The sequence below is a fragment of the Ammospiza nelsoni genome, chromosome 8, assembly GCF_027579445.1.
Source record: "Ammospiza nelsoni isolate bAmmNel1 chromosome 8, bAmmNel1.pri, whole genome shotgun sequence".
Classification (NCBI taxonomy): domain Eukaryota; kingdom Metazoa; phylum Chordata; class Aves; order Passeriformes; family Passerellidae; genus Ammospiza; species Ammospiza nelsoni.
This window is the reverse complement of record NC_080640.1, coordinates 23,098,493-23,124,151: the sequence shown is the minus strand read 5'-3', so window position 1 is coordinate 23,124,151 and position 25,659 is coordinate 23,098,493. Positions and strand designations below refer to the sequence as shown.

At 40.1% G+C, this 25,659-nt stretch overlaps 2 protein-coding genes across 3 annotated transcripts in view; one reads left to right on the top strand and one right to left on the bottom strand.

Annotated features, from left to right (window-relative positions):
- Nucleotides 1-1,747: 1,747 nt before the first annotated feature.
- RPS24 (ribosomal protein S24) lies at nucleotides 1,748-8,466 on the bottom strand. 2 transcript variants are annotated; one of them, XM_059477048.1, is made up of 7 exons: nucleotides 8,327-8,466; nucleotides 6,958-7,023; nucleotides 6,202-6,411; nucleotides 5,661-5,771; nucleotides 4,798-4,814; nucleotides 2,687-2,722; nucleotides 1,748-1,841 (listed from the first exon to the last, which is right to left on the bottom strand). In XM_059477048.1, the coding sequence occupies exons 1-5, from the start codon at nucleotides 8,327-8,329 to the stop codon at nucleotides 4,809-4,811; spliced, it is 396 nt and encodes a 131-aa protein (XP_059333031.1). In that variant the 5' UTR covers nucleotides 8,330-8,466; the 3' UTR covers nucleotides 1,748-1,841; nucleotides 2,687-2,722; nucleotides 4,798-4,808. The 2 variants fall into 2 exon arrangements, with proteins under 2 accessions (XP_059333031.1, XP_059333033.1); XM_059477050.1 differs by lacking the exon at nucleotides 4,798-4,814.
- Nucleotides 8,467-8,585: 119 nt separating this feature from the next.
- Nucleotides 8,586-25,659, top strand: part of POLR3A (RNA polymerase III subunit A) — a 32,639-nt gene continuing 15,565 nt past the window's right edge. Inside the window, exons 1-19 of the mRNA XM_059477095.1 lie at nucleotides 8,586-9,105; nucleotides 10,001-10,136; nucleotides 10,687-10,824; nucleotides 11,340-11,511; nucleotides 12,700-12,854; nucleotides 13,791-14,030; nucleotides 14,951-15,113; nucleotides 15,309-15,445; nucleotides 15,977-16,080; nucleotides 16,758-16,899; nucleotides 17,397-17,537; nucleotides 18,715-18,784; nucleotides 19,465-19,592; nucleotides 20,076-20,214; nucleotides 21,336-21,500; nucleotides 21,772-21,944; nucleotides 22,550-22,661; nucleotides 23,998-24,116; nucleotides 25,412-25,549. Coding sequence (XP_059333078.1) covers nucleotides 9,062-9,105; nucleotides 10,001-10,136; nucleotides 10,687-10,824; nucleotides 11,340-11,511; nucleotides 12,700-12,854; nucleotides 13,791-14,030; nucleotides 14,951-15,113; nucleotides 15,309-15,445; nucleotides 15,977-16,080; nucleotides 16,758-16,899; nucleotides 17,397-17,537; nucleotides 18,715-18,784; nucleotides 19,465-19,592; nucleotides 20,076-20,214; nucleotides 21,336-21,500; nucleotides 21,772-21,944; nucleotides 22,550-22,661; nucleotides 23,998-24,116; nucleotides 25,412-25,549 — 2,616 coding nt within the window. The 5' untranslated portion in view covers nucleotides 8,586-9,061. The remainder of the gene's footprint in view (nucleotides 9,106-10,000; nucleotides 10,137-10,686; nucleotides 10,825-11,339; nucleotides 11,512-12,699; nucleotides 12,855-13,790; nucleotides 14,031-14,950; nucleotides 15,114-15,308; nucleotides 15,446-15,976; nucleotides 16,081-16,757; nucleotides 16,900-17,396; nucleotides 17,538-18,714; nucleotides 18,785-19,464; nucleotides 19,593-20,075; nucleotides 20,215-21,335; nucleotides 21,501-21,771; nucleotides 21,945-22,549; nucleotides 22,662-23,997; nucleotides 24,117-25,411; nucleotides 25,550-25,659) is intronic.

Genomic DNA, 25,659 nt, shown 5'->3' with positions numbered 1-25,659 from the left:
ATTGTTTTACCTCCCACAGGAAAGGGGATTAACCTAGTGTTCACACATGACATGTGCATTAAACCTCTGAGTTACAGACAACCTGCTACACCTTGCTTAGACTGGAGTGCAGAGGCAAACACTGGCAGAGCAAACCCACAGCTGCTGAAGCACAATGATTGCAATAATATGGCACCAAGCTGTAACCATTTCGATCCATCTGCTTTGCAGTGTTACTGTACTACCCACATAAACAAATCTGTATTAAATAAAATGTAAGACATTACAAAGCTGAGGAAGAAAACCTTCAGTACTCAAATTCCAGAAACAATTTCTTCTGGAGGTAGACATCCCCCCCAGAACAGTACTGTTAACTATGTAAACTCAAAACATCAATCCCACAGAGGGCACTGTGCCACATACCTTTATGCAAGCACTTATTTACAGATCCTTTCTTGACTGCATAGCATTAAGGTAAGGAGGCCTCTGAAAAGAGCAACTAGAATTTGTGCCAGCAGACTAGAGCTTTCAAGTAGTAAACATTTGGAAAACACTAACTCTACAGTCTTCACTGAAACAGATGGTTTCCATTGAATTTAAACCAAGAGTGAAACAAGCATATCACTTGACTTCCCAGCTCCTTCACACAACTATTTTTAATGCATGTCTTCAAAGAAATTGACCTCTTTGGCAGGGGACAATTTGGCCTCCTTTCAGCCTATTCTATGAAAAATTGCTGGGTGTCTTCCTTGTATTTGGATTGCTGTGTTCACACCACCCCCTAGTGATTGTTCTATCACACTAAACAGTGTCACTCCTCTCTCCTTTCATGCTGAGCATTATATACGGGAAGTGTTTACTGCATACAGCATCACAGCTGTATGAGCTGCACAGCTAACAGTGTGATGCTGCTGAACACAGACAGCAACCCCACCAGCTCAAGACTCGAACTGAAGGTACTACAAGAGGCATTAAGCGCTTCATCTACACTTAGCAGATCCTGTACATCCCCTTTCAAACTCTTTAACAACTCTTAGCTGTGGTAGCACTGGTTTTCTCCCTCAAACACTAAAAGCACTTTACCTGTTTGACAATGTGCTGCCCAGTAAAAAGGTAGTGCAACTCAAAACCAATGCATTTAGGTAAAAAGTCAGAGCCTTATTCAACACAGTTGCTAGAGTTGCCCAGTCTGTTTCAGTCCTACTTAAAGTACAGAATTTCTGCTTTCCATACTCCTCAAAATACCTGCACACCAGACTGCCCACACTTCTATCTTAAATGGCTCTTGTAACACTATCAGATCAAAAATTAGGCGTTATTAGGAGAATTAAGCTGACACACAGCTTACAGGCCAGAGACAGACAGCAGAGCCTGTCCTGATAACTCAGGGACACAAGACAAATCCTTCCTAATGCCTTCATTAGCCAAAATCTTAACTGTGGAAGTAGGCAGCTCTGAGTGTCTCTGTGCACATGTTTGGTTCTCCCTTGCTCTATGTTCTAGAGGTCTATATAAAACAGGCAGCCAAACAAAAGGACTTTGCAAACACAGTTTGAACAAGACCATGCCTACCTCCAACACTACCTGCTTGGAATTAGCTCCTACTACTACCTGTAGGATGCTATGGTTCACTTTAAATTGATACTCAAAACAAGACTTGTTTAATTATGAACAGATTTTAATCCAGTGCAAACCATACACCTATAATGAATTTCTCAAACATTACAAAATGGTAGCTTTTGGATCAAAATTAAAAGGCAAACCAGTATTTTATTGACAGAATTTATTGATGTTAAATTCAGATGAGCATTCTCTGCTTTCCAGAGTTATTCATTCTCTATTTCTTCATAGAATGATGCTGCCTGTAAAGGAAAAAACAGATCATTAACACACAAAAACAATTTTTACACTTGTGCTTTTATAAAGCCTGAAAGACTGTTTCCCAAATAAGTAAGGTGAACCACACTGCTCTTCTTGTAAGAGCATAAAGCTCAAAATTTCCCAGCACTGCCATGGCAATAAATGAGCCTAAATTATAGCAATTTTGCAGAAGAGATCACCAAGCTACAACTGCTTTGACAGATTTCCGTTTAAGACATTACACTCACTATATCAGCTCCCAGACAGACTGTTTAATGTTTAAGTTCCTTCCAACTGAGTCACTCAGACCATTTGTAATAAAACCAGTTTTTTTCTGGAGCAGTCATTGACCACAGCACTTAGGTTACTGCAGCAAAGATATAAAAATGTAGTCTGACTTGTCTGTAAGAGCATCCTGTTTGTAAGTATTTACCTCAAAATGAATACCTGTAAGAAAGCAACATACATCTCTTCCAAACATAGCTATCATGCTACTTCAATCTCTTTTAGACAATAAAACCCAAACATCTATCCTCTTTAGCATACCTACAAATGAAAAACAGTAACACTAAAGAATCAGCAACTGTGCTAACAGTAAATCTGAAGTACCTAATGTACTATTTCAGTCTTTATACTGATCAGGTATTTCATGCAAGTCAAGTCACATAAGATACCAACTCAGTAGTAAGTGCAAAAGTGGTTTGTAAATATTCTTAGCCTTAAACTCTTGCACTGGGTTCTATGTCTGCACAGGTACCACAGTCTTTGCAAAAATAAACCTCAGAGTTGTTATCATAATGACTGCACTGCTGAATGGCTGCCCTTACAAAGCATTCTGAAGGCATACCTGTTATCTGTTTTCCACCTGAAGAATGTTCATTTACTGAAAAAGAGAAAGCATCAATTAGTAACAATTTTATCTAAATTCTACTACTGTAGAAAACTGAGCTTTGAGGGTTTTTACTGACATTCATGTACTGTTTTCAATTAACCACATTAAAATGTGATAGGAAACCCTCGAAGTTGTGACTACTGCAGAGACAGAAGACTTAGACTTCACTCACTCCCTTAAACTCAACAGCTATTTAGAGTTCAACTAATGCTCAGAATGCAACTGCCTGTTCAATTACACCTACAGGCCACAATGGCTTCCAAGTGCTTACCCATCCACACCTCTGTTTGACAGCCCCACCTGTCAAAGGCTGTCACAGCTACAGCTGTGACATTTAAGGGAGAGAGGAGATTATTTGGCATTTCAGTATCACTATTTTAAATGCAAAGACCAGGTGAAGCACATCCACATATTCTTGTTCCCAATTTTAGCAAGCTCAGCCAGCTCTAGAGCCAAAGAATGTATTAAGTAACACAAAATATTTGAAAATGCTTCTCTTGAAACTGCAGGGAAAATAAAATGGGAATGCTAAAGGAGTGAGAAGTGAAAAGAAGCATCAAAGAAAACTATGCTGATGTCTTGTTATGTCTGATTTTTTCATGACTACATCATATGTAACTTTTAGAATATACAATTGCCTAAATATTTCTCAGAATCAAGTACTGACACATTTACAAGGTAAAATAATTCTCACAGATTCTGTAGGTGGACTCAGAAATGTGTTCCAGGGCTCCTATTAAAAATTCTTCCACACAGCTGTGATAAGGATGATGAACCATACCACATCATGATCTCTGAACATGCATTTCTGAAGACAAAGCTCAGTGTATTTCACAAATGGTTTTCTATAATGCAGCACAGAATTCTGTTCAAGTACGTTGTTTGGGAAATGAACAAAATAATTCATCTTAAGTGAACACAAAGATTAGCAAATCTGGTAAACAAGTCAAATCTAACCCATGCATACTCATCAACTGAAAGATCATTTTAAAAGACATCAAAATATCTCTAATCAAAAGCACAGTTTGCCTACCACTAAGACTACACGTTAGTTTGACAAGTACTTGATACAGAAGTCACATCTCCCATGTAACTGCTACAAGGCACAATCCTTGCCTTCAATTTCTGAACTGCTGATATGCTTTAGGAGCTTCTATGAACTGGACGCCATTAACAATTCAAGTGAGTCATTTGTTCACTTTTCATTAACACTCAAAACCAGCTACCTTCAGGTGCAAAAATCTTAAAAGAAAAAGTTCCTCCATACTACTGGGACTGGTGCAATATGAAATGGCTCCTTTGGCACTGACAGAAGTGTCTAACATTAGGTTTTACTACTAGTAGTAATATTTGGTGTTACTACTATATCAAATGCTAATTTTGTGCCATAAACCATTGTAGGACTTCATGATTAAAACAGCATTAAAGCACAAAGGAAAAAGGCTCCTAATGTTTTCCAGCAAAGTAGTTCCCTGATCTACTAACTGTCAGTAACACTTGTTCCTTTCCACCCAGGGGTAACAACAACTTCACATCCACTAACTACAAAATGTAATTTCACTGAGATTTCCAATTCCACTGTAATTTGTATGTTAACTTGGAACACTGCTGGGCAACAGTAAATAAAGTTTAATGCTGACAACTGTGCCACTTCCAAGCACCATCTCAAACGTAGCAGGTGTGATGTGACTTAGCTTTCACGTACACCACTACTTTCACACAATGGTCAGGTTACACATGCAAGTGCACTGTACTACTTTGAATCAGATCCTGTGGTGACTGATCCCATGTCTCAAGTCAACAACATTGAGTTACTTGCATTTATTCTCACTGGGAATTATTATAAAGCTGATTCACTAATTTCAAAAGGTCTGGTTTGCTAGTAGCCAAATTTTACTTCCGTGTCACACAAATAAAATTCATTATGTCATTAAGTGAACCCTCACATGACAGATGTAAGTTCAAATCAAACATGCATACAAGGCAGTACAGTGCTTCCATTAAAAGAATAGACACATTTCAGTGATGTGTAATTCAGGCACCAAATCCATGCTCATTTCCAGTACCTGCAGATACTTCATTTCTGATGGAGAGTTCCAAGAATGAAGGAAAAAGCAAAAGTGAAGATTACTACAGTTCAAGATAGCAAGATATTTTCACAGCTACAGAACTAAGCATCACAACCCATTACCCTCTCTCCCCTTGTTAAAACACCTGAAAAAAACCTCACTGGCCTGCACAGCTTATTCAATTTTTATCAGAAGATAGAACACTGTGAGGAAAAGTGACTGGCTTCCCACCCAACCTGTTCCTCAGCTTTGGTTCTGTTTCATGATGGAAGAGGTCTGCCTCCCCCTAACCTGCCTTTATCAGGTCACAGCCACAGCCCAGGGGGCTCTATCAGTCTAGCCTCACCAGAGGAAGACTCCACCACCTTGGGCATCAGTCCCTCAAACCCCAAGGCATTCTACCTTATCTTTCTTACACACTGTCCTCACTGCCTACACCACACATCCTTAACAAACTTACCTGGGTAAGGAACACCATACCAACAGTAACTTGGTGGAGTAAGCATTAGGGGTTTAGGCAGCCTGATTAACAAGTGTTAAGATTATCTCAAGTGTGTATTGCGAGACTGAGTTATGTGATTAGAGCAACACTGTTAGATTGATGAAGTTTAACAGTGACACAGAGGAAACAGTAATTTAGGAAGCATTGTTTCATGTCATATCAGCTAGGCTGGCAGCAGTGAGGAGCAAAACTAAGCTACTGAGCTGATGACAAGCTATACAACACAGAGTTTACCTTCTGTTATCCAGTAGAACAGGTGAAAAAATGGAAGAAAAACAATGTTATTCTGTTGTAGAACTCATAATCAACATTTCAATAGCATATGCTCACTCTGCCTTAAAAGATATGCTCATCCTACCTTCTTGCCAGCACCAACATTTGCCTTGGCTGTGCCCCTGACTTTCTTCATTCTGTTCTTACGCTCTTTTCGCTGCTTCCTGGAAGTCTTCTTCTTTTCATACAAGCCGTGCTATTAAAAACAGTTGAAAGTTGCTTTTAACATTGTTTCTCTACTAACGACTCTTTAATAGTTCTAGAATTTCTGAAATGTTCAAACAAAGTTTACATATGAAATATTAACTAAGTAGTGAGATCATTAACTAATGAATGATTCAACATAGAACATAAACGTTGAAGAGGCACATGGATCAGCCCCATTTCTTATGCTTATTTTATACTCCAAATATAGCTTTGTTGAAAGTTACTGCTAAACACCTCTGGTATTATCAGTTTTGCCTTCCCAATTCCCTAGCAATAGAGAATAAAAACACACTTGGCCTATTTTGCAAATGCAGAAGTTAACATGTGCTATTTTACGAGCTCTCATACAACTGTACTTTACAAAACCTGAGTTTTTACACATGCAAATCCTGCTTTCCAGACATGAGAAAACAACATACCCTGGCAAGCCTGTGCTTGGGTTCGTTTTTCTTTGCATAGTCCAGGGAATCATAGATCATGCCAAAACCAGTTGTCTTGCCACCACCAAAGTGAGTTCTGAAGCCAAAGACGAAAATTACATCAGGGGTTGTCTTGTACATTTTTGCCAGCTTTTCCCTGATTTCTGTTTTGGGGACTGTGGCCTTTCCAGGATGAAGAACATCAATGACCTACGAAAGAATTTAAACAATTTGATAAAAGGTCAATGTCCAGTACACAGCCCCACCAGGTGCTACAGTCACACCATGAGCTCAGCATTTAAACTAAGACACTTGAGGAGCACAAGCTATAATTCATTTGACACAAAAGCATTCAGAAGTTTCTTGCTTCACTGAGTTATTTCAACTGAAAAATACCTTTAAAATTATTAAATCCAACAATAGATCCAATGTCACTAAGCCATGTTCTCAAGTGCTACATCTACATGTCATTTAAATACCTCCAGAGAAGATGTTTTAACCACTTCCCAGAGGAGCCTACTCCAATGCTTTCTGCTTTTGGTGCAGAAATTTTCCTCAACATCCAGTCACAAGCTGGTACAATTCCACCATCACAATTTACCTTGAGCATACATCAACACATTTAAACCCATACGCTCTTACAATTTCTTATTTAAGAACCCCAGAGATTTTAAGGGCCCCATATTTATAGCAGCTAAACCTTCTTCCAGCCCAGAACCACCAAAAAAATAAATGCAATTTTCTGTAGTCTTTTACCATCTGCTTGCGCTGCAGAAGTCTGTTGGTCATGAACTTCCTGGTTCGGATGGTCACTGTGTCATTCTGCAAAAGAAAACATGCAATAAAACAAAACAATAGCTACAAATGCAACAGAAGCTGAATATGAGCACAAATAATGCACACTACCACAATGTTTAGGAGCCTCAGATATTGACAGTGACCTCACAATGTAAGTGGGCTTGTCTTGGGCCACAGAAAACACCTTGAATTAATAAATACAGCGAGAAACTGACAAACTCATCCCCAGTGTCCAAACAGAACAGCAACAGACACACCTTCACTACCATGAAAAGCTGACGCAGCTTTCAGTAAAAGACATGGATTTCAATCCCAAGTACTCTAACAATACAACAGAAGCTTCCTCCTAAGCCCAAATGTTACTGCCTCTATGGCTTTCCACCTCTAAGCACAAGGGAGCACCCAAGATTCCTGGATGTTCTTGCTTGAAAAGAAAAACAGGTCAGTAGGTCCAGAAAAGCTTAGCCAGTTTTTTCAGTAAACTACATGCTCAGCATGGCACTTGGTGTGTTAGCACCAGACCTCAAAGTAAGAACATGAAGTGGGTGGGGGTAAAGCACAGGGTGAAAGGGAAGTAAGCATATAGAACAGAATGATTAACCATGCACTACAATAGTAAAGAAACTCTTCCTAATCCTCACGTCAAATCACCTGGGCTCGAGTACTACTGCCTGGCACCAATAAACAGAGTCTGGCTGCATCCTCTGATACCCCCCTCCAAACACTGATAAGGCAGCCTTTCCATCACCTCTTCTTGTGCTGAAGACGTTCAGCTCTCTCAGCCTTTCTTCACAAGAGAAATGCTCCAGTCCCCTTTCACTGGAACCGCTCCAGGACCTTCATGTCTGTCCTGGACTGAGAAGCCCAAAACTGGACATTCCTCTCCAGGTACAGCCGCACCACGGCTGAGAAAAGAGATCAGCTCCCTCGAGCTGCCAGCTATGTTCTTCCTGACACAGTGTACAAGTTTCTCTAAAAACCCTGCACATCACTGCTTCCACAAGGCTTCCAGAGAGGAACAGCCGCAATAATCGCGAATGCGACCCACGGCAGCACCCAGAGAGCGGCAGCACACGGGTGCTTCGTTATCACAGTACGGACACAGAGCGGCCCAACCCGCAGCACCGCCCTCACCCCGCAGCTCGCTGCTGCCGGCAGGCACGGACGCGCGGCGGCCCAGCCACAGGAGCCGGGGCTCGGTGTCCGCCATACCCCCGCGGGCGGGTGCGGGCGGGCCGGGCCGGCAGAGCGCGGCGGTGCGGGGGCGCGGCGAGGCACGGATGGCGCCGGTATAGGGCGGATGGCGCGGCTCAAACCAGGCACTCACCATGGCTGCCACTGCCGTTCCTGCGACCGGAAGAGAAAGAGATCGACAACCCCTCCCAGGCCAATTATAAAGAGGCACAGACGTGCTTCTACCAGTAGTAGAACTGAGCGTGGCGCCGCCCTTTTTAGCGTCGGTCCTGGCCCGAAATAGCGATGGGCGTGGCTTTCGTGTGCCCTATAAAGCCGGTCGCAGAAAGCGCGTAATGTCCTGATAGGGAAAGGGTGAAGTTCCTGTGTGCCGCCTAGCGCTGTTGGCCGAGCTCAGCCCCGCTGTGTGCTGTCCCTGTTGTCGGGCCGTGCGCGCTGGGGCTCTCGCAGCTGGTGACCTAGGGCTGCTGTGGGGACACGCAGAACCACGGACTGAATGTGGCGGCGCAGCCCGGTTGGGAAGTTGCTTGGGGCTCCGGGAGTTGGGCTTTTTTAGCCTCGGGAAGAGATAGCTGACAGAGAGCCTCATTCGTGTGTATAGGAAAGCAGGGGTGTCAGCGGGGCTGGGCTCAGCTCCGTGGTGCTGGCTAATAGGCCAAGGGGCGGTGTGCCGGCGATGCTCGGGAAGTTCCCCCTGAACACGGAGAGCAGTTTCTTCGCTGCGCACTGAGCACCGGAGCGGCTGTGGAGGTTCCCTCCGGGGAGGTGTCCCCCGGTGCCGGCAGGGGGCGCTGCGGGCGGAAGCCGCGCTGACCGCCCCGGCCCAGGCCCCGCGTGCAGCCGCCCGGGCCCCGCTGTAGCCGCCGCGATGGTGAAGGAGCAGTTCAGGGAGACCGATGTGGCCAAGAAAATGTGAGTGGGGTCGTGCGGTGCCCGCGGGCTGTGGCGAGGAGCGGCAGAGTTGTGGGGGACAGAACCGCTGTAGCCGAAGCTGGCAGAGCGTTGGTGTGGAGGGCCGTGGTGAGCAGCTCGTGACACGGCCGCTCCGCTCATCGGAGCGCTGCCGCAGGCTGGGCTCTCCCACATGGGTGACTGTGCCTGTGCCCAGCTAGGGGGATGCCCCGGAAGGTCGATAAGTCCCTCAGATAAAAACCACCAACTCACCGTAAAGCAGCTTTATTTTTTATAGTTATTTGAAAAGATCCTGTTTCAGCAATGTTTTGACTCAACCTAGCTACCTGTGCATTGTTTTAGAATGCTTTGGGGTCCTAAGAAGGGCAGCGAGGCTGCTGAAAGAACACCAGCCCTAGGGGGGAGCGTCTGAGGGAGCTGTGGTGTTCTGCTTGGAGAAGAGGAGGCTTAGGGCAGAGTTTATCTCTTTTTTAAAGCCACCTGAAAGGAGGCTGTTGCCAGCTAGGAATTGTTTTCTTCTCCCAGGCAACCAGTGACTGAATGAGAGTGCCTTAAGTTGCACTAGGGAAGGTTTAGATTGGGAATGAGAGAGAACGTTGTCACAGAGGGATGTTGAAGCATTGAATAGTCTGCCCGGCGAGGGGTGGAGTCGCTGTCCCTGGAAGTGTTTAAGGAAAGCTCAGATGTGGCACTCAGTGCTGTGGTCTAATTGACAAGGTGGTGTTTGGTTATAGGTTGGGTTCAGTGATCTCTGAGGTCTTTTTCAACCCAGTTGTTTCTGTGATAACTTGCATGTAGGTGTGTTTGTCATTATAAGTAGTTTTGCGTGTGTGTATATATATCTATATGCCTATATGTATGTACCCATACATATATTTGAAATTTCCTATCCCAGAAGCCACATCTGTTTTGGCATGAAGTCTCCGGAAGAGATGCGTCAGCAAGCTCACATTCAGGTGGTCAGCAAGAATTTGTATAGTCAGGACAACCATCACTCTCCGCTGCAGTATGGAGTGCTGGACCATCGCATGGTGAGGACCTTTCTTTGGTTTTCCAATCTCTTTCTGGGGAGTTGCTCAAGTGGTTAAAAAAAGGTTGGGGTCACTGAAACATAATGTTTGTCCAAAGTAAGTTCAAATGAGTCTTTACTTGAATTTCATAGACTGTTAGTTGCAATGCCAGTTACTATTTTTACTGTTTTGGTGGGCAGGAATGCATTCTCTTGAGGCAGGAAGTAAGTTACTTTTCTCCCAAACTGCTGGGATACCCAGAGGCATGTGTCATCCAAATGCCACAGTGTAGATTGTAGTAATCTGTAAATAATTCTAAGTAACAGTCTGTAAATAATTTGTAAGAGCTGCCCAAGTCCAGGTCATTGTTGTCAGCAAGGGGCTGTGTGTAAAAGCCATTTTTCTTAAGGGTCTGAGTGACTGTAATGCTATTGCTGTGCTTCTGATGCTGGGGAAAAGGAGTGGTTTGCTACTAGGATTCCTGGCGAGTTTATAAACTGCTGTGTTCTGTATCTATCCTATCAGTTACAGCTAACTTTTTCTCTGCATGTGTGTTGTCTTTCTCCCAAAGGGAACCAGTGAAAAAGACCGTCCCTGTGAAACCTGTGGCAAAAGTCTGGCTGACTGCTTAGGGCATTATGGGTACATTGACTTAGAACTACCATGCTTTCACGTTGGGTACTTCAAAGCTGTGATAGGCATCTTACAGGTAAACATGATCGTGATTTCCTGTCAGTTTCTGGTCTAAAAAAGGACATTTTCAGTAAAGATGATGCTTGAAAGTAGTTGAGAAGGCCAAAATAAGGTTGCATTAGGAACCTATGTTTGTGTACATTTTCTTTTGTAAAATACATGTATTTAAAAACCAGTCTTAGTGATGTTCTATGTAATCTCAGATTGCAAAATTCTATTATTTTTCTGCAGTTAGAATTAAATATATGTAGGATAATTTGGCTTTCAGAACATCCAAGTAAATCAAAGCTCTGTTTGCTTTATATGGATTTAATGCCCTGCAGAGCTTAGCTAATTATTTGCCTTATTGACTGTATTTTTCTCATGTGCTTGTTAGTGTATATTCCAGTATGTGATTTGGTCTTCTAATCAAGACAGTGCTATATCATTCAAAGAAATGCACTGTGTTGAAGAACTTAAGCTGTAGTTCAAGAGGTTACATCTCTGAATGTGTCTCTGAAACAACTGTGTTTATACATGTTTACCTTTAAGATGATCTGCAAAACCTGTTGCCGCATCATGCTGTCAGTGGAAGAAAAAAAGCAGTTTTTAGATTACCTAAAACGACCTGGCCTTACATATCTTCAGAAGAGAGGGCTGAAAAAGAAAGTGTCTGAGAAGTGCCGAAAGAAAAACACTTGTCCCTACTGTGGGGCCTTTAATGGTGAGTATCAGCATGAGCAGTTTGTGATGTTATCTGCTCTGGTGGTTTTCACCTTGTGGTAGGATCCAAATCTTGAATATGTTTGTTCATTGCACAGCTAGTGGGTGTTCTCTCTGGCCTTCATTAAGAAACAGGTAATTGCATTTTTAGAGCCAGGCACATCCTTTTTAACCTCGTTTGTGTGGATACTGACATTTTCCTAGTTGCTTGTAGTGTTTCATGTTGTAACCAATATTTGATACTTCAGTCATGACAAAAACACCCCTTTTAATGTGTTTTTTAAAATATTGGGAGCTATTGGCAATGATGAATATGTTCATATAGAAGCATTGATAGCATTTGTAATTTTGAGTGAGCATCATTTTTCATCACTGAAGTAAATTACCTTAAGATTATTCCTTCTTCAGGGCAGAGTATTTTTGTAAGAGTTTGTATGTGGTTTTCGAAATAGGTCTTGTTTTTTTTTCATTTACACTGATCACCTGCTACTGCTGTTTCAGGAATTGGTCTATTACAGGTTTATAGTAGATGGTTAATCCATAACCTAACTTCTAACTCATGAAAATTGTGGGTTCTTTGCTGAAATGTTAAGCAACTCAATAAAAGTAGAACTGTTTTATCATAGGTGCCCTGTCTACACATAGGGGGCATAAACAGTAGGCATTTAGAGAAGTTACATGATGGGTCAGAATACTTCAGTGAAACAAATTGAGCATTTGGATTTGTCTGTGGAAGTTTCATGAATCATGTTAGCTGCGTGACATGGAAATATTTATCAGATTTTTGTGGTAATTCACTTCCAAAATTACTTCAGAAGATACTGGTAAGATACCTAAATGGCACTTCTTAATCCTGTTTTTAGTGTGGAAACTTCTACTTTAAAAATATCTGCTGTGAATGAGATGAAGCTGAATTAAAGGTGTGGGCTAAACCACCTACTTTCAGCCTCAGAGGCTGCACCATCATGTAGGTAATACCAAGCCATCCATATAAAAAGGTATAACTTGATTGTCCTTTTATTGTTCTGAGTTTAGGAAGCTGGTTAATAATGCTGATAAAGTTTTAATTTTTTCTTATGTTCGCTGAAGGTTTAGCATGTTTTAGAACTGTAACTTACTTAAGTTTTGGTGGTGTTTTTGTTTTTTTTGAAATAAAATCCCAAGGCAATCTATATTTAATTCCTTGCAGGAACTGTGAAGAAGTGTGGTTTGTTGAAGATAATACATGAAAAGTACAAGACAAATAAGAAAGTTGTAGATCCAGTAGTATCTACTTTTCTCCAGTCCTTTGAAACTGCCATTGAATATAACAAAGAAGTGGAGCCCTTACTGGGAAGAGCTCAGGTGAATTTTATTATTTTATTATTTACCTACATATTTTGCTCTTTTTTTGTGCATGAAATAAAACTTCTTAAAGCCTTGCAATGTATCAGCTCAAGTCTTGTGATGACCCAAGAATTTTGTATATCAAAAGATGGATGAAGAATGTTTGTATCCAGTGCAATAATGTTAATTTCCTAAAATGAGAAGTTTAGTATATTAGCATGTTCTGGTACACCATCATCTGCCTGTAAATAAAGTAATGTTCTTAGTGTGTTGTGCTTCTATAAACTAGAACAGGAAGAAGAAACACAGGTCCATATAAAGTTTGCATGTATATATAGGTTTACTGTAAGACAGGTATTAATTCCAATGCAAGCATTTTTTTTCTTCAGAAGTTCTTAATGTTGAGAAAGAGCAGACTTCATTTGCTATTTGTTTCATTAGCTGTTCATTGTATTCAGTTTTGTTTCCTTCTGCTCTTAGCAAGCTGGAAAAATCTCCAGGTACATACTTGGATGGAAAAAGTAATGAACACAGCAGTAGATGTACTAAGATGAGAGAAATATCTAGGTAGTACTGTGATCATGTGATTTTTTACTAATAAAATGAATGCAATGTACTGTAAGTTTGTTGTAGGATATTAATTGAGTTGCTTTCTCTATTGACAGTGAGATAGTCTCCATTAACTCTTGAGACAACAGAGCAACACACTAGGAAGTAAACATACAGATACAGGGGAAAAATGGAAGGAAAGAATATGTAGCAAGCTAACATTTGAGATGCTAAAAACATTGGTTCAGAATAAATAAACCAAAACATAGTTTTGTTTGCATGAATAGTTCTGTATTTGCCTTTGAAAATGGCTATTTCTGAGCATCAATAAAATAAGGGGAGGAGGGAGGTATTGGAACTTGATACGATGGCTTCTTCTCCCCATTTTCCCAATGGATTTTGTAGGAAAACTTGAATCCTTTGGTAGTATTGAACCTCTTTAAAAGAATCCCAGTGGAAGACATCCCTCTACTTCTAATGAACCCACAAGCAGGTAAACCTTCAGATCTGATCCTCACACGGCTCCTGGTGCCTCCACTGTGTATCAGACCCTCTGTGGTGAGCGATTTGAAGTCTGGCACCAATGAGGATGATTTGACAATGAAACTGACAGAGATCATTTTCCTCAATGATGTGATAAAAAAGGTGAGTCAGCCTTCACCCTCTGAGACTGCTGCCTTCAGAAGGATTTGTGTGGAATTGAATATAGCAGATGGGTTTAGTGCTTACAGTCTGGTGCTGTATTTCTATGATGGGCATTTTACTGAGACAGGAGCAGCTTACTTCAGATGGGACTGGCTGAGTGGCTGCTTGCAGTGTAGGACCTGCTGAAGGTCTGCTGGGTTCTTATGAGAAATGCTTTTTCATTTCAGCTCTGATCCATTTACTTTTTTTTAATATTTTCTTTTTTTTCCCTCTCCCATGACTGTCACACTTTTTGCATAGTTACTTACAATGAAAATATTACACCTATTGATTTGGGTTTGATTTTTTTCTTGTAGACCTTCCTCTTTTCTTACATTTTTGTGCTTTATTTATTCCACCATCTGATCTTGAGAAATCGGGTTTCATTTAGCATAGCCGTCAAATTGAGACTAAAAGATGATTTGACATTTTATCATTTGCTTAGGAGAGGGCTTCTACCAGAATAATACTTTTCACACTTGGCAAAACTGTTCCTTTGTCAGGCAGACAAAATGAATTGAATACTAATTCTTCCGTGATGAAAAAACTATTAACTACTGATTTTCCTGTCAGTTAAGTTATATTAGCTTAAGTTGATTGGGAAAAATGTAACTGAAAGAAATACCTAATTTTGTGAGCATTTGTTCAAAGCCCATGTTAGTCAAAAGATTTTTCTTTTTTGCTGGGTTCCCTTGTGATGTGCCTTATGCTATAGTAATATGCATCTTCTCACGAAGTTATTTTCCCTTTTTCATTCCAATTGATGGAAGTTTCATGATATTTTTTGCAAAGGAAGAGTTGTACTCATACAGAAAACTTCTTGTCTAGTTTAATATATGTTGTTACATTTCTTTTCTGAATTGGATTACTATTTTGTTTAGCATAGGATATCAGGAGCCAAAACACAGATGATTATGGAAGACTGGGATTTTCTTCAACTGCAGTGTGCCCTGTACATTAATAGTGAGCTCTCTGGCATACCCCTCAACATGGCACCTAAGAAATGGACCAGAGGTTTTGTTCAGAGACTTAAGGGAAAGCAAGGTTTGTCTAAAAATTGCTTTTAATAATTTTTTTAAAATTGAACCACAAGTCTTTGCTATTGCCAAGTCTCCTTCTGCTACTGCTGTGTAGCACCTCAGTGCTGTTCCTTAGATGATGTTCTAATGTACTGTCTTAACACATAACATTTTGACAACTTTTTATTTAAAGAGTTTCAACTGTTTTGTTTTTTGCTAGGTCGGTTTAGAGGCAATCTGTCTGGAAAGAGAGTGGATTTTTCTGGCAGAACAGTCATTTCACCTGATCCTAACTTGAGAATAGATGAAGTAGCAGTGCCTATTCATGTTGCTAAAATATTGACCTTTCCTGAAAAGGTAAGTAGTATAGGACTCAAAAACTTTTTCTATTCTATTTTTTTTTTCCTAAGTCAGACCTTGATGTTGTTTCTTTACTCACTCTAAAAGGGAGTGAATGTACTGCATTATGTTGGAAATGCCATTCATTGATGCTTTGCCAGTTCTCTTGCTGCTGGCAAGTAAAGATCTGTGGTATTGGATATAGGCAAGTGCTGGCAAGGTGTGGTGTAAGGAGTGACATCTCTACAACCAAGACTTTTGCTTCATGTTTTTTCAATTCATTCATAGATTTGTGCAAAGGAGTGGATGGGTACATTTATTTCTAAGTTTCCTTCCCAGATTTTTAATTTATTTTCCCTCTGATATCCTGCTCTAAGATAGGCTGGTGTTTTTCTCCTCTATTCCATCCTGCGAGTTCCCCTCAGCAGCTGGAGGCTGTGTAAGGGGGTTGTCAGTTGAGCCTAAAATTTGAGAATACAAAAGCCATCAGTAAAAACAAGATCCTGAAACATGTACTGCTTGTTTCTGATTGAAGTCTTTATGCAACAGGTGAACAAAGCAAATATTAATTTTATGAGGAAACTTGTCTGCAATGGTCCTGATGTTCATCCTGGAGCAAACTTTATACAACAAAGGCACACTCAAATGAAAAGGTATTGTGCTTATCTGTAATGATTCACTTTTTATTTCTCCCTATCAACTTGTTCTTGTTGGTATATGAAGGCAGTTATATCTGCAGGGATTAAAATTTATTTTTAGAACCTTTCATGCAGGGCAGTAGAGAAAGAATTGTCTTTATGTTCTCAGGTTTATTGTACCAGTTTTTAAAATAGTCTCTTGCATTTAAACTAAAGTGCACATGTACTAATGATGTTGAAGTGCAGTTAGATTATTTTATGTCTGAGTTGATCTTAGCTGAAATGGAGGTAGTAGTACAGACACAAGTGAAAACAGGTGGTTTTAGCCAAGTTGTACTGGCTGTTTTCATGTGAGAAGTAATCTAAAGTCAGTTTATATGTAGGAAGGAGGGGTAATACATGAATGAAACTTCCTATACTCTGATAGAATTGAAATAAACTCTGTGCACTTAAAAATGGACTTTTTTCTTACTTAATGCTTAATCACTGTAGCTAATGCCAAAATAGGTTCACTGCTTAGAATAGCAGTGACTGATGTTCAGTCCATACCAGTTTTGTTTTCTAGTTATTGTAATACCAATACTCCAGTGTTTAATGGAAAAGTTGGCATTATAAACACAGAATTAATTTTTAGTTGTCTTTGTTTAGTGTCTGTGTATCTTCTGACTGCATTGTTCTCTCTTTCTATGAAGGTTTTTGAAATACGGGAACAGAGAGAAGATGGCCCAGGAGCTGAAGTTCGGTGACATTGTGGAGCGCCATCTGATCGATGGTGACATTGTCCTGTTCAACAGGCAGCCCTCTCTGCACAAGCTGAGCATCATGGCCCACATTGTGAGTGCACACAGGCTGGCACAGACAGTGCAGCCTGCAATGCCAGGCACTTGGCCTTTATGGTGTTTCTGTCTTACACAAGCAAAAATCAACAGCTCCTGCTGAAACAGTGTGTGAGGCAAGGATGAATGCAGTGCAGTTGTGCCTGTGTATGGGAATTGATGTGTACCCAGACAGGATTCTGTGTGCACACTTCTTCCAACAGCTGTAGTTGACCTTGCTATGTCTTCTTCTGTGAGCATTTCATTTTTGTGGAGTTGATGTGATCTCTACAAAGCATGTTGTCTTGTGTGCTTTTAATAAATATTTCATAATGAAAATTATTAGCTACATTTCTAAAATATAATCTGAACACAATTTCTGTCAGTTCCCGCTGAGTCAAATCCTATAATCAGGAATTTTGATTCATTTTTGTAATATAAAAAGGAAGCACTTGAGCATGGCTTTTTTTTAGCCATGATTGACTGTGTGTACCTAATTTTTTTTTCCTTTTCCAGGCTAGAGTAAAACCTCATAGGACATTCAGGTTCAATGAGTGTGTCTGTACACCATACAATGCTGACTTTGATGGAGATGAGATGAACCTTCACCTTCCTCAGACAGAAGAAGCAAAAGCAGAAGCACTTGTTTTAATGGGGGTGGGTAGATAAAATGCTCATGCTGGGATTTTGCTGGTGACAGATGGGCTGAGTCCTTTAGTTATTAACTTGCATGTGAAATCTGAAGTACTGTCAAGATTACTGGGTGTGGATATTTTCCATCTTTGAAGCTGCTTGAAAACTCTGCAAAAACCACTTCAGAATAAATTAGGACTGGTACACCCTGGTAATCAACTAGCCTTAGGTTTAACATTTGGGGAAATTGCAGTGGAGATGTCATGAGTATGCTTCTGCCTGACTGTCCTTAGAGATGGCTACCAGGGTGGCTCTGTTACCAGCAGATCCATCATTTGCTTCTGGTCTGACAGCCTGGGAATTGCAGTTAGATGGACCAGCTGGAGATGAGGTGGTGATACTGGGCTTGTACTGGAGAGTGCAGCTTCCCAGAGAAGGCAGGAGGGAGTGGGCTCATAGGGCAGGTCAGAAAGGGAGAAGGGAGGGAAGATAAATAAGGATCTGATGGTTGGAATCTTTGATCTGTGGTGTGAGTCAGTAGCTGAGGGTTTACAAATCCATTGCTCCTTTAGCATTGCCAAATGCTACTCTCAATTTGGGTGTACCCATACAATTGTTGGCTGCAGCCTGTTGGAGCTCACTGAAGTGACTTGTGAGCTTAAAAAGAGCACCCCCAAGTGTGTGATTCAGGTCTGTGTGGGAATGGGTTCAGGCAAAACTGCTCCATGGGTGGGGGTGATGAACTGGAGCAGTAGTTTGAGTAAAACAGAAGATCATGGGGCTAGAGGTGGCTTTATTGTTACCCATCAGGAGGGATTACACCACTTGCAGTATTGCAGTTGATCCCTATAGTGAATGTAACACCTCTTGTCGTTTCACCTGTTCTCAAAGCTAGTTTGTCTTCCCTTCCCTGTCCTACCAAAACACATCAAGTTGTTTGCCACTTCTGTTTGGAAACGGAATATGCTATTTCCAGTAACTTTTCTCAGACTATTCCTTAGCTGTCAGATGTGCATGGATGAAAGTGAACTGAAACTTCTGACTTCTTTTTTCCATCTTTTTGAAGAAAGCTGTAGTTCAATTTAGAATAAGCTTTGACCATCTCACCATAAAATAAATGTCTTAAATGATAGACTCCATTTTAAATAGCCAATGGAATATCAGTGTCTTCAAATGCATAACATCTTTTTGTGTCATGCAGACTAAAGCAAACTTGGTAACACCTCGAAATGGAGAGCCTCTTATTGCTGCTATTCAAGATTTCCTCACAGGTGTGTATGAGCTGGTTTCAGAGCTGTGTGATCTAACAGTTGTTCCTTCAGAATCACTTCCCTTTTTCAGAGATTTTCTATATTAGTTAAAAACTTCCATCTTTCACAAGTCAAAGTAACATTATTAAATAAGGCCCATGTTTTCCTGGAAGATAATGATGCCCTCAGAGTAATTTCTGATGTTGTCTACCTTTGTAGCTGCTATTATTACTGCCTTTGAGTGTGTTTTTCTGCAAATGAATGTTTGAGATCTTTGTCTGCATTCAGTAGACAATGTAAACTGCTTATGATTATGGTAGAGGAATTAATTTCACTCAATAACTATTAGCTTTAACCTCTAATATGTACCTTCAATGTCTTTAATATGTTAGGAAATGTTCAATGAATATAAGGAAGAAGGTTTACAAAAATAAATGCTGAGGCTTTGTTTCATTTAGGAAATAGAGTCTGAGATCAAGAGAGTAAGTTATATAAATAGACTCTTCCTAATTTTTAGACATTTAGTGTGGAGCAATTCAACAAAATTCTGGAAAGGATTTACAACTGAAGCTGTCTAAACTATTGTTGTTTTGCATAGCAAGTAGCTGATTCATATAAGAATGAAATAATTAACACTGAGTATGCAATGGCTTTTAAATTGAATCTAAATTCAGTCTGTCATGATACTTTTTTCATTCCAGGTGCTTACCTTCTTACATTAAAAGATACCTTTTTTGATCGAGCCAAAGCCTGTCAAATTATTGCGTCTATCCTGGTTGGCAAGGATGAAAAGGTCAAAGTTCGCCTTCCACCCCCAGCAATTCTGAAGGTGTGTCAAACTATTTTTTTCATGTTACTAAGGTTTTCTTTATTGTGTGTTCTTGACCCATAGTGATGCTACATGAATTTGTCAACTCCTAAAGTTTGAAATCAAAGGTACTTTATAAAGAAGAATTATTAATGTTGCACCCTCTTTCAGAAATGAGATGACAGCAGCATCTTTGAGGTTTTTTGCCTTTTCTAGTTAGAAAGGGGAACTCCCTCCCTCTAGTTAGAGGGAGCAGTAGGGCATGTTTCTCTGAGTGCATGCTCATACCCTGTTGTAAAGGATAACCATTCAGCACCCAGGAGGTTCAAATCTATGAAAGGGGATGTGTTTCAAAGGAATGCTACCATGCATTTCTACAAGTATGATTCTCTGTAGACTTGTTCTGTATGTCAGGCAATTTTACAATTAAATTCTTGCTTGCTCTTTTTCTGTAGTCTTAGCATAAACTTGTAATCTTTATTCTTCTCCTGCTGTTTCTCTCAGCCTGTAACACTCTGGACAGGAAAACAGGTTTTCAGCCTCATCCTCAAACCCAGTGATGATTGTCCTGTAAAAGCCAACCTACGAACCAAGGGCAAACAGTATTGTGGCAAAGGGGAGGACCTGTGCTACAATGATTCTTGTGAGTGACCCTTCTAAAGCAGTGTTTTGCAAGTTGTCAAAGAAATCTTGGAAATTATTGAGCTTCCTGTAGGCATTGAAGCTGTACTTGACATAAGTGTTCTTGAAATGAAAATAAGATCTTGCAGTTTTTCTCAAGACTTGAAGTCTGTTTTCTTAAACTGAAAGAAAAGTTTTGTATGATGCGGAAGTGGTTGTTCAGAGGGCAAGTGAAAAAATTTAGTCTCTTGATGGGGGGTACTAATGCAGGGATTAGAAGTCAAACACTGTAAGGAGATAGAACATGCAGGGAAGATAAATCCCTAGGATATCAAACCATCCATGTCCTTCCACTTAGGGATGTCAGTGGCAGATGGAATGCAAAAAGCACCATGGTTGAAAAGGCTGTAGAGGAAGACTTTTCTTAGAATTACTTTAATATGGTAAAAGCATGTGGTGACTGTTGGAAAGGAACTTGAGCAGGCAGGCTTAGGCTGGTTCCTTGCTGCTCACAAGTGTAAGTTGAGGAAGTATTGATTTACACTAATTCTGTCATGCAATGTTGCTTCAAGAAAGAATTTCCCAGTTAGCACTCAAGCCCTCTCTACAGATGACTGAGTGGTTTCTGCAGATGAAAGGAACACTCTGTGCTATGAAGTCGGTTGTAAACATAGTGGAACAATTTTTTAAGCTTCTAAATATTGTAGGACAAAAGGCCACAAAGCAATCCTGCTCACACTCCTGTGAACAAAAGACATTGACTTTCACAGTCTATTAATTTCATAAAATATGGCAAGAGTCCATTTTCTGAGTTACACAGGAGCACATGATGTTGAAAACTTGCAGGTTTTTTTGTTGGCTGTTTTCAGTTCTCTGAAAAAAAAACCGCATTTCTGCAGACAGAGTAATTCTGAAAGTCCTCTGCAATTTCTCAAAAGTCTCAAGAAAACCTGAATCGTATTTTAATTTGATATTATAAGTGATAGAGCAGTGACTTGTGCTTCAAGAAGATGATGCCTAAATTCACATTGAAAATTCTGAGCATAAACAGAGCTTCTATTTAAAAATTCTCTCCATAAGTGATTACTAATGGGTGGTGAGTGTTTTAGAAAACTGGTGAATTTTTTGCCTTTTCATTTCTAGATGTCACAATTCAAAACAGTGAGTTAATGAGTGGCAGTATGGACAAAGGAACCCTGGGGTCAGGATCCAAGAACAACATCTTCTACATCTTGCTGAGAGACTGGGGCCAGGTGGAAGCTGCAGATGCCATGTCACGTCTGGCCAGACTTGCTCCAGTCTATCTTTGTAAGTACATTTCCTTGTAAAATAATACTTCAATACAGAAATAGAGAGCAAGCAAGATTTTTGCTTCAAATGTGACATGCTGTGCTTGTAAAAAAGTATGCTTGTTTTGAAGGTGGGAGACAGTGATACTATTATTATTGTGTTTATGAAGTGCTTGTGATGGTCACGTGATGGGAGGCAAAATTGAAAGTTCCCAGTAGTATTTCCTGGGTTTAATTTGTTTTCTCTATATGAGATTGAACTATAATTTTTTTTTTCTTTTTAATAATAGCTAATCGTGGCTTTTCAATTGGAATTGGTGATGTAACCCCTGGGCAGGGCCTGCTAAAAGCTAAGTATGAGCTCCTGAATGCTGGCTATAAGAAATGTGATGAGTATATTGAAGCTCTGAACACTGGCAAGCTACAGCAACAGCCTGGTTGTACTGCAGAAGAGACACTAGAGGTACATTTTTTAATTAAATTCACTCTCCATTTGCAGTAGAGGCTTCACACATACATTCTTGTACATTGAAAGTCTATGGTTGTCTTCTCAAACCTTAAAATACAAGCAAATACAGTCCCTAGGCATGTAACTTGAGCTGAGTCTGTACAGGCTTTAGGTGTTTGTATGCATCTAAAAAATCTAGCTTAACACAGAACAACAGAAATCCTCCAGGGTGTATTGGGGTGATACTGGAGAATAAAATTACACAGGTAATTGGAATGAGTTAATTACATTGATCAAGATTTTCATGGTTATCTTCTGTGCAGCACTGTGTGACTTAGAGCTTAGTGCAATGCTCAGTTTAGCTGATATTTCTGATGCTGATAAGAGATTGTCATGTTCTTGGATACCCCTGTCTTATCCAAACAAAGACATTTTCTTCAGCAAACTGGAAGTTAGGCAAGCTGAAATTTAAAATTATTTTACCTGAAGGAACAACTGGGTTTCTTTGTCTTCACTGTGTTTTGCACTCCCTTGAACTATTGAAGGTGTTGATGGGAGTGATAGAGTTCTGTTTGTGTGTTTTTTAGCAAATTCTGAACCTCTGAAATACTGTGTTTCAGGCTTTAATCCTTAAAGAACTGTCTGTTATCAGAGATCATGCTGGCAGTGCCTGTCTCAGAGAACTGGACAAGAGCAACAGTCCCCTGATCATGGCTCTCTGCGGTTCTAAAGGTAGGGACAGCTGAACTTGGCATGTAGGTTGCTCACTCCTTCACTTATGTGGAACTTTGTTCTTCCATCTTTATAGTTTGTTTTATACTGTCAGTTTGCAAGTTCATGTCATAGCTGTTTCAAGTGGTTAAGTACAGTTGGATACAGTTAAAGTCAAGGAGATGTTCTGCTATTCTTGTGTCTTTATTTTTAGTGCTAGTTGCAAAATATCTTGTTCTTAAGACTTACTAATTATTCAGTTAAAGGTTTTCAGTTGTGTTTCTACTTCAAGTGTTTATATCACATAGAAAAATCAAGAGTAAATGGTACATTCAGAATGGGAACTAACATTTTGTAGAATCATGGAATTATTTGGAAGGGGCTTTAAAGATCATCTGGTTCCAACCCCCTGCCATGGGTTGGACCTTCTACCAGACCAAGATAGGGCATCCACAGCTTCTCTCAGTAACCTTGTTATAAAGAGTTTCTTCCTGATGTCCAATCTAAATCTGCCCTCTGACAGTTTGAAGTCATTCCTCCTGTTCTATCACTACATGCCCTTGTGTCAAGTCCCTCTGTGTCTTTGTTGTAGCCCCTCTTTAGGTACTAGAAGATGCTATAAGGTCTTGAATTCTTGAGGGAGTTTTCATTTGTTTTTTTTACGAATTTGAAGAAGTCACTTTTGCTTTTTTTGGCTGTCTAATAAATTTTTTTATTTTATTTCTAACAACATGTCACTGTGAGGCTTTTTGTGGAAAGCCTCACAGGGGCATGTTGTATTCTAAAGAAATACTGAAATCTAAGACAAAAAGTATATTAAGTGTATCATTTTTGTGGGGGTTTTGGGGGGGCATTGTTTGCAAACATATTCAGCAATTAAAACTTCGGAGTTAGTGACTTAATTCTCTAGGACTTAATTTGTTCTAGGAGTCCTGGTAGACTGAACTCTTTATGAAAAATATTGTTGAAGTATGTTTATTGTTTATTGAAGAAATTGGGAAGCAAAATATGTAGGTTAGGATCATGGGCTGTGTACAACACCATCTGTGATACAACCCAGGATAATAAAAGGATGGCAGCCAAATAAAGGCATGAATGTCTATGACTCAAAGGAAAAAAAATGAAAAATTGTTGCCTGTGTCATAGACTTCAGTGCATAAATGCACTTAAGAGTTTGCATAAATCCTGAAATTACCAGGACGAGTAACAGCAAAGCTTCCCTAAGTCTTGCGGTTCTGATTTGCTGAGCAGCTATGAGGCTAAATAATTCACCTTCATGGAAGTGAAGATAGCCCTTCACCCTCAAATGAGGAATATACTGCTTCCCTGATGAGCTTTCTTTTCCTTGTCTTTTCAGGCTCCTTCATTAACATATCCCAGATGATTGCTTGTGTAGGGCAGCAGGCTATCAGTGGGTCCCGTGTTCCTGATGGGTTTGAGAACAGATCCTTGCCTCACTTTGAGAAGCATTCTAAGGTAATTCTGGGGGTTTACAACAGACTGTGAAGGAAAGTGGAACAAGTTTCTTTAAACATTTTTGAGGAGACTATATGATGAAACATGCTGCCATGATATGCTGAAGGAAAAGGATCATATATGGTCAATGTAAAATGTTTTGTGTGATTTGGGAGTTAACAACAGTGCTCTGAATTGCCACAGGATGTCTAGTTAGCTTGACTTTTTACATCTAATCCTTGCTTTGACCTTTCTAATTTAGTAAAATTAAAGTGAGGTGAGGATACAATTTTGGTTCTCTTGATAATCCTAAAAATAATTAGCTAAAGTTTCTCACTGGTGTTACATTTGACTGCACAAATACTTTCCAGGAAAACTGCTGAATGTGTGTTGGTGTCTTTAAAAACAGGTGAGAACATGCCAGATCGATTGATCTGGTTTTTCTCTTTTTCCACCAGGATGGCTACCATGGGTTACTCTGTGTTTCATGTTTTGGTCCTACATGAAGCAAGTGACTCTCATGCACTTGTTAATATAATCCAGTGAGATGAATTTCTTTTAAGTGCTGTTTGAAATCTAATGAACACTAGTGAAGGTTCTGGGTATGAGCCCATAGTCTAGTTTGTGTGCTAGCTAAGTGTCAGATGGTAGCTATGACACATATGTGACTAAATGTCCAAATTGCAACTTCTGAGTTCTGTAACATACTGAATAAGTAGAAAAGGAAGCAATATTTAATGGTTTTGATGAGAAGATAAAATGTAGCTCTAGCTGTTTTTCTGATTTATAAAGCATTACCTGTTGTTAAATAACAACAAACAGTGATTTTTGACTTGAAGGGATGCCTGTGTAAATTTCATTGGCAAGAGCTTTCCTCAGGGGTGAGGGCAAACCATTGAAAAAAATTATTAAGTACATATCTCCAGTTGTATTTTTCCTAGCTTCCTTAGTCTTCAGCAAATACCTTTGCACTATTATAGCAAAATGAACATTCTTAATTGCAGTTTCTATTTTTGCAAGTTTAATGGAAGTGTTGGTGTAGTTTTGGGAAGGAATAGCTGGACATGGGGCAAGGAGGAAGGAGCAACTGTGATCAATTAGTTTGGAAGAACTAGGCAAGGTTTCTGAAACCTTTATTCAGGTCTAAAATGCGGATATGGAACTTGAGAGCTAAGCAGAGCTGAGGTTGTTGTCCTGTGTTGGTGGGGGTATTGGCTGACTTGCAGAAAGCATTTCAATGACATGCACCATGCCTTTCTGTAACATACAGAACATGCATTGCATTTTAACTGTGTGTTTCCCACTCTTCCCTGCAGCTCCCTGCAGCAAAAGGCTTTGTTGCCAACAGCTTCTATTCTGGCTTGACTCCCACAGAATTCTTTTTCCACACAATGGCTGGTCGAGAAGGTCTGGTTGATACAGCTGTAAAAACAGCTGAAACTGGGTATATGCAGGTAATGGTCAGCAGAGTGAGGGTTTTATCAGTCTGCAAACATGTGGATATTTCTCTTGTGCGTGTTGAGGTGATGGATCAGGGAGAACTGCAAACCTTGTGTGTTTTCAA

Bases quoted from the DNA above. Each gene is read 5' to 3' on its own strand.
- RPS24 (XM_059477048.1), bottom strand. The intron at 6,412-6,957 runs GTAAAAGACTAC...ATTCTTTCGTAG, and splicing joins TTCTGCAGCGCAAGCAGATG to GTCATTGATGTTCTTCATCC. The intron at 5,772-6,201 runs GTATGTTGTTTT...TGTTTTTAATAG, and splicing joins CCAAGCACAGGCTTGCCAGG to CACGGCTTGTATGAAAAGAA.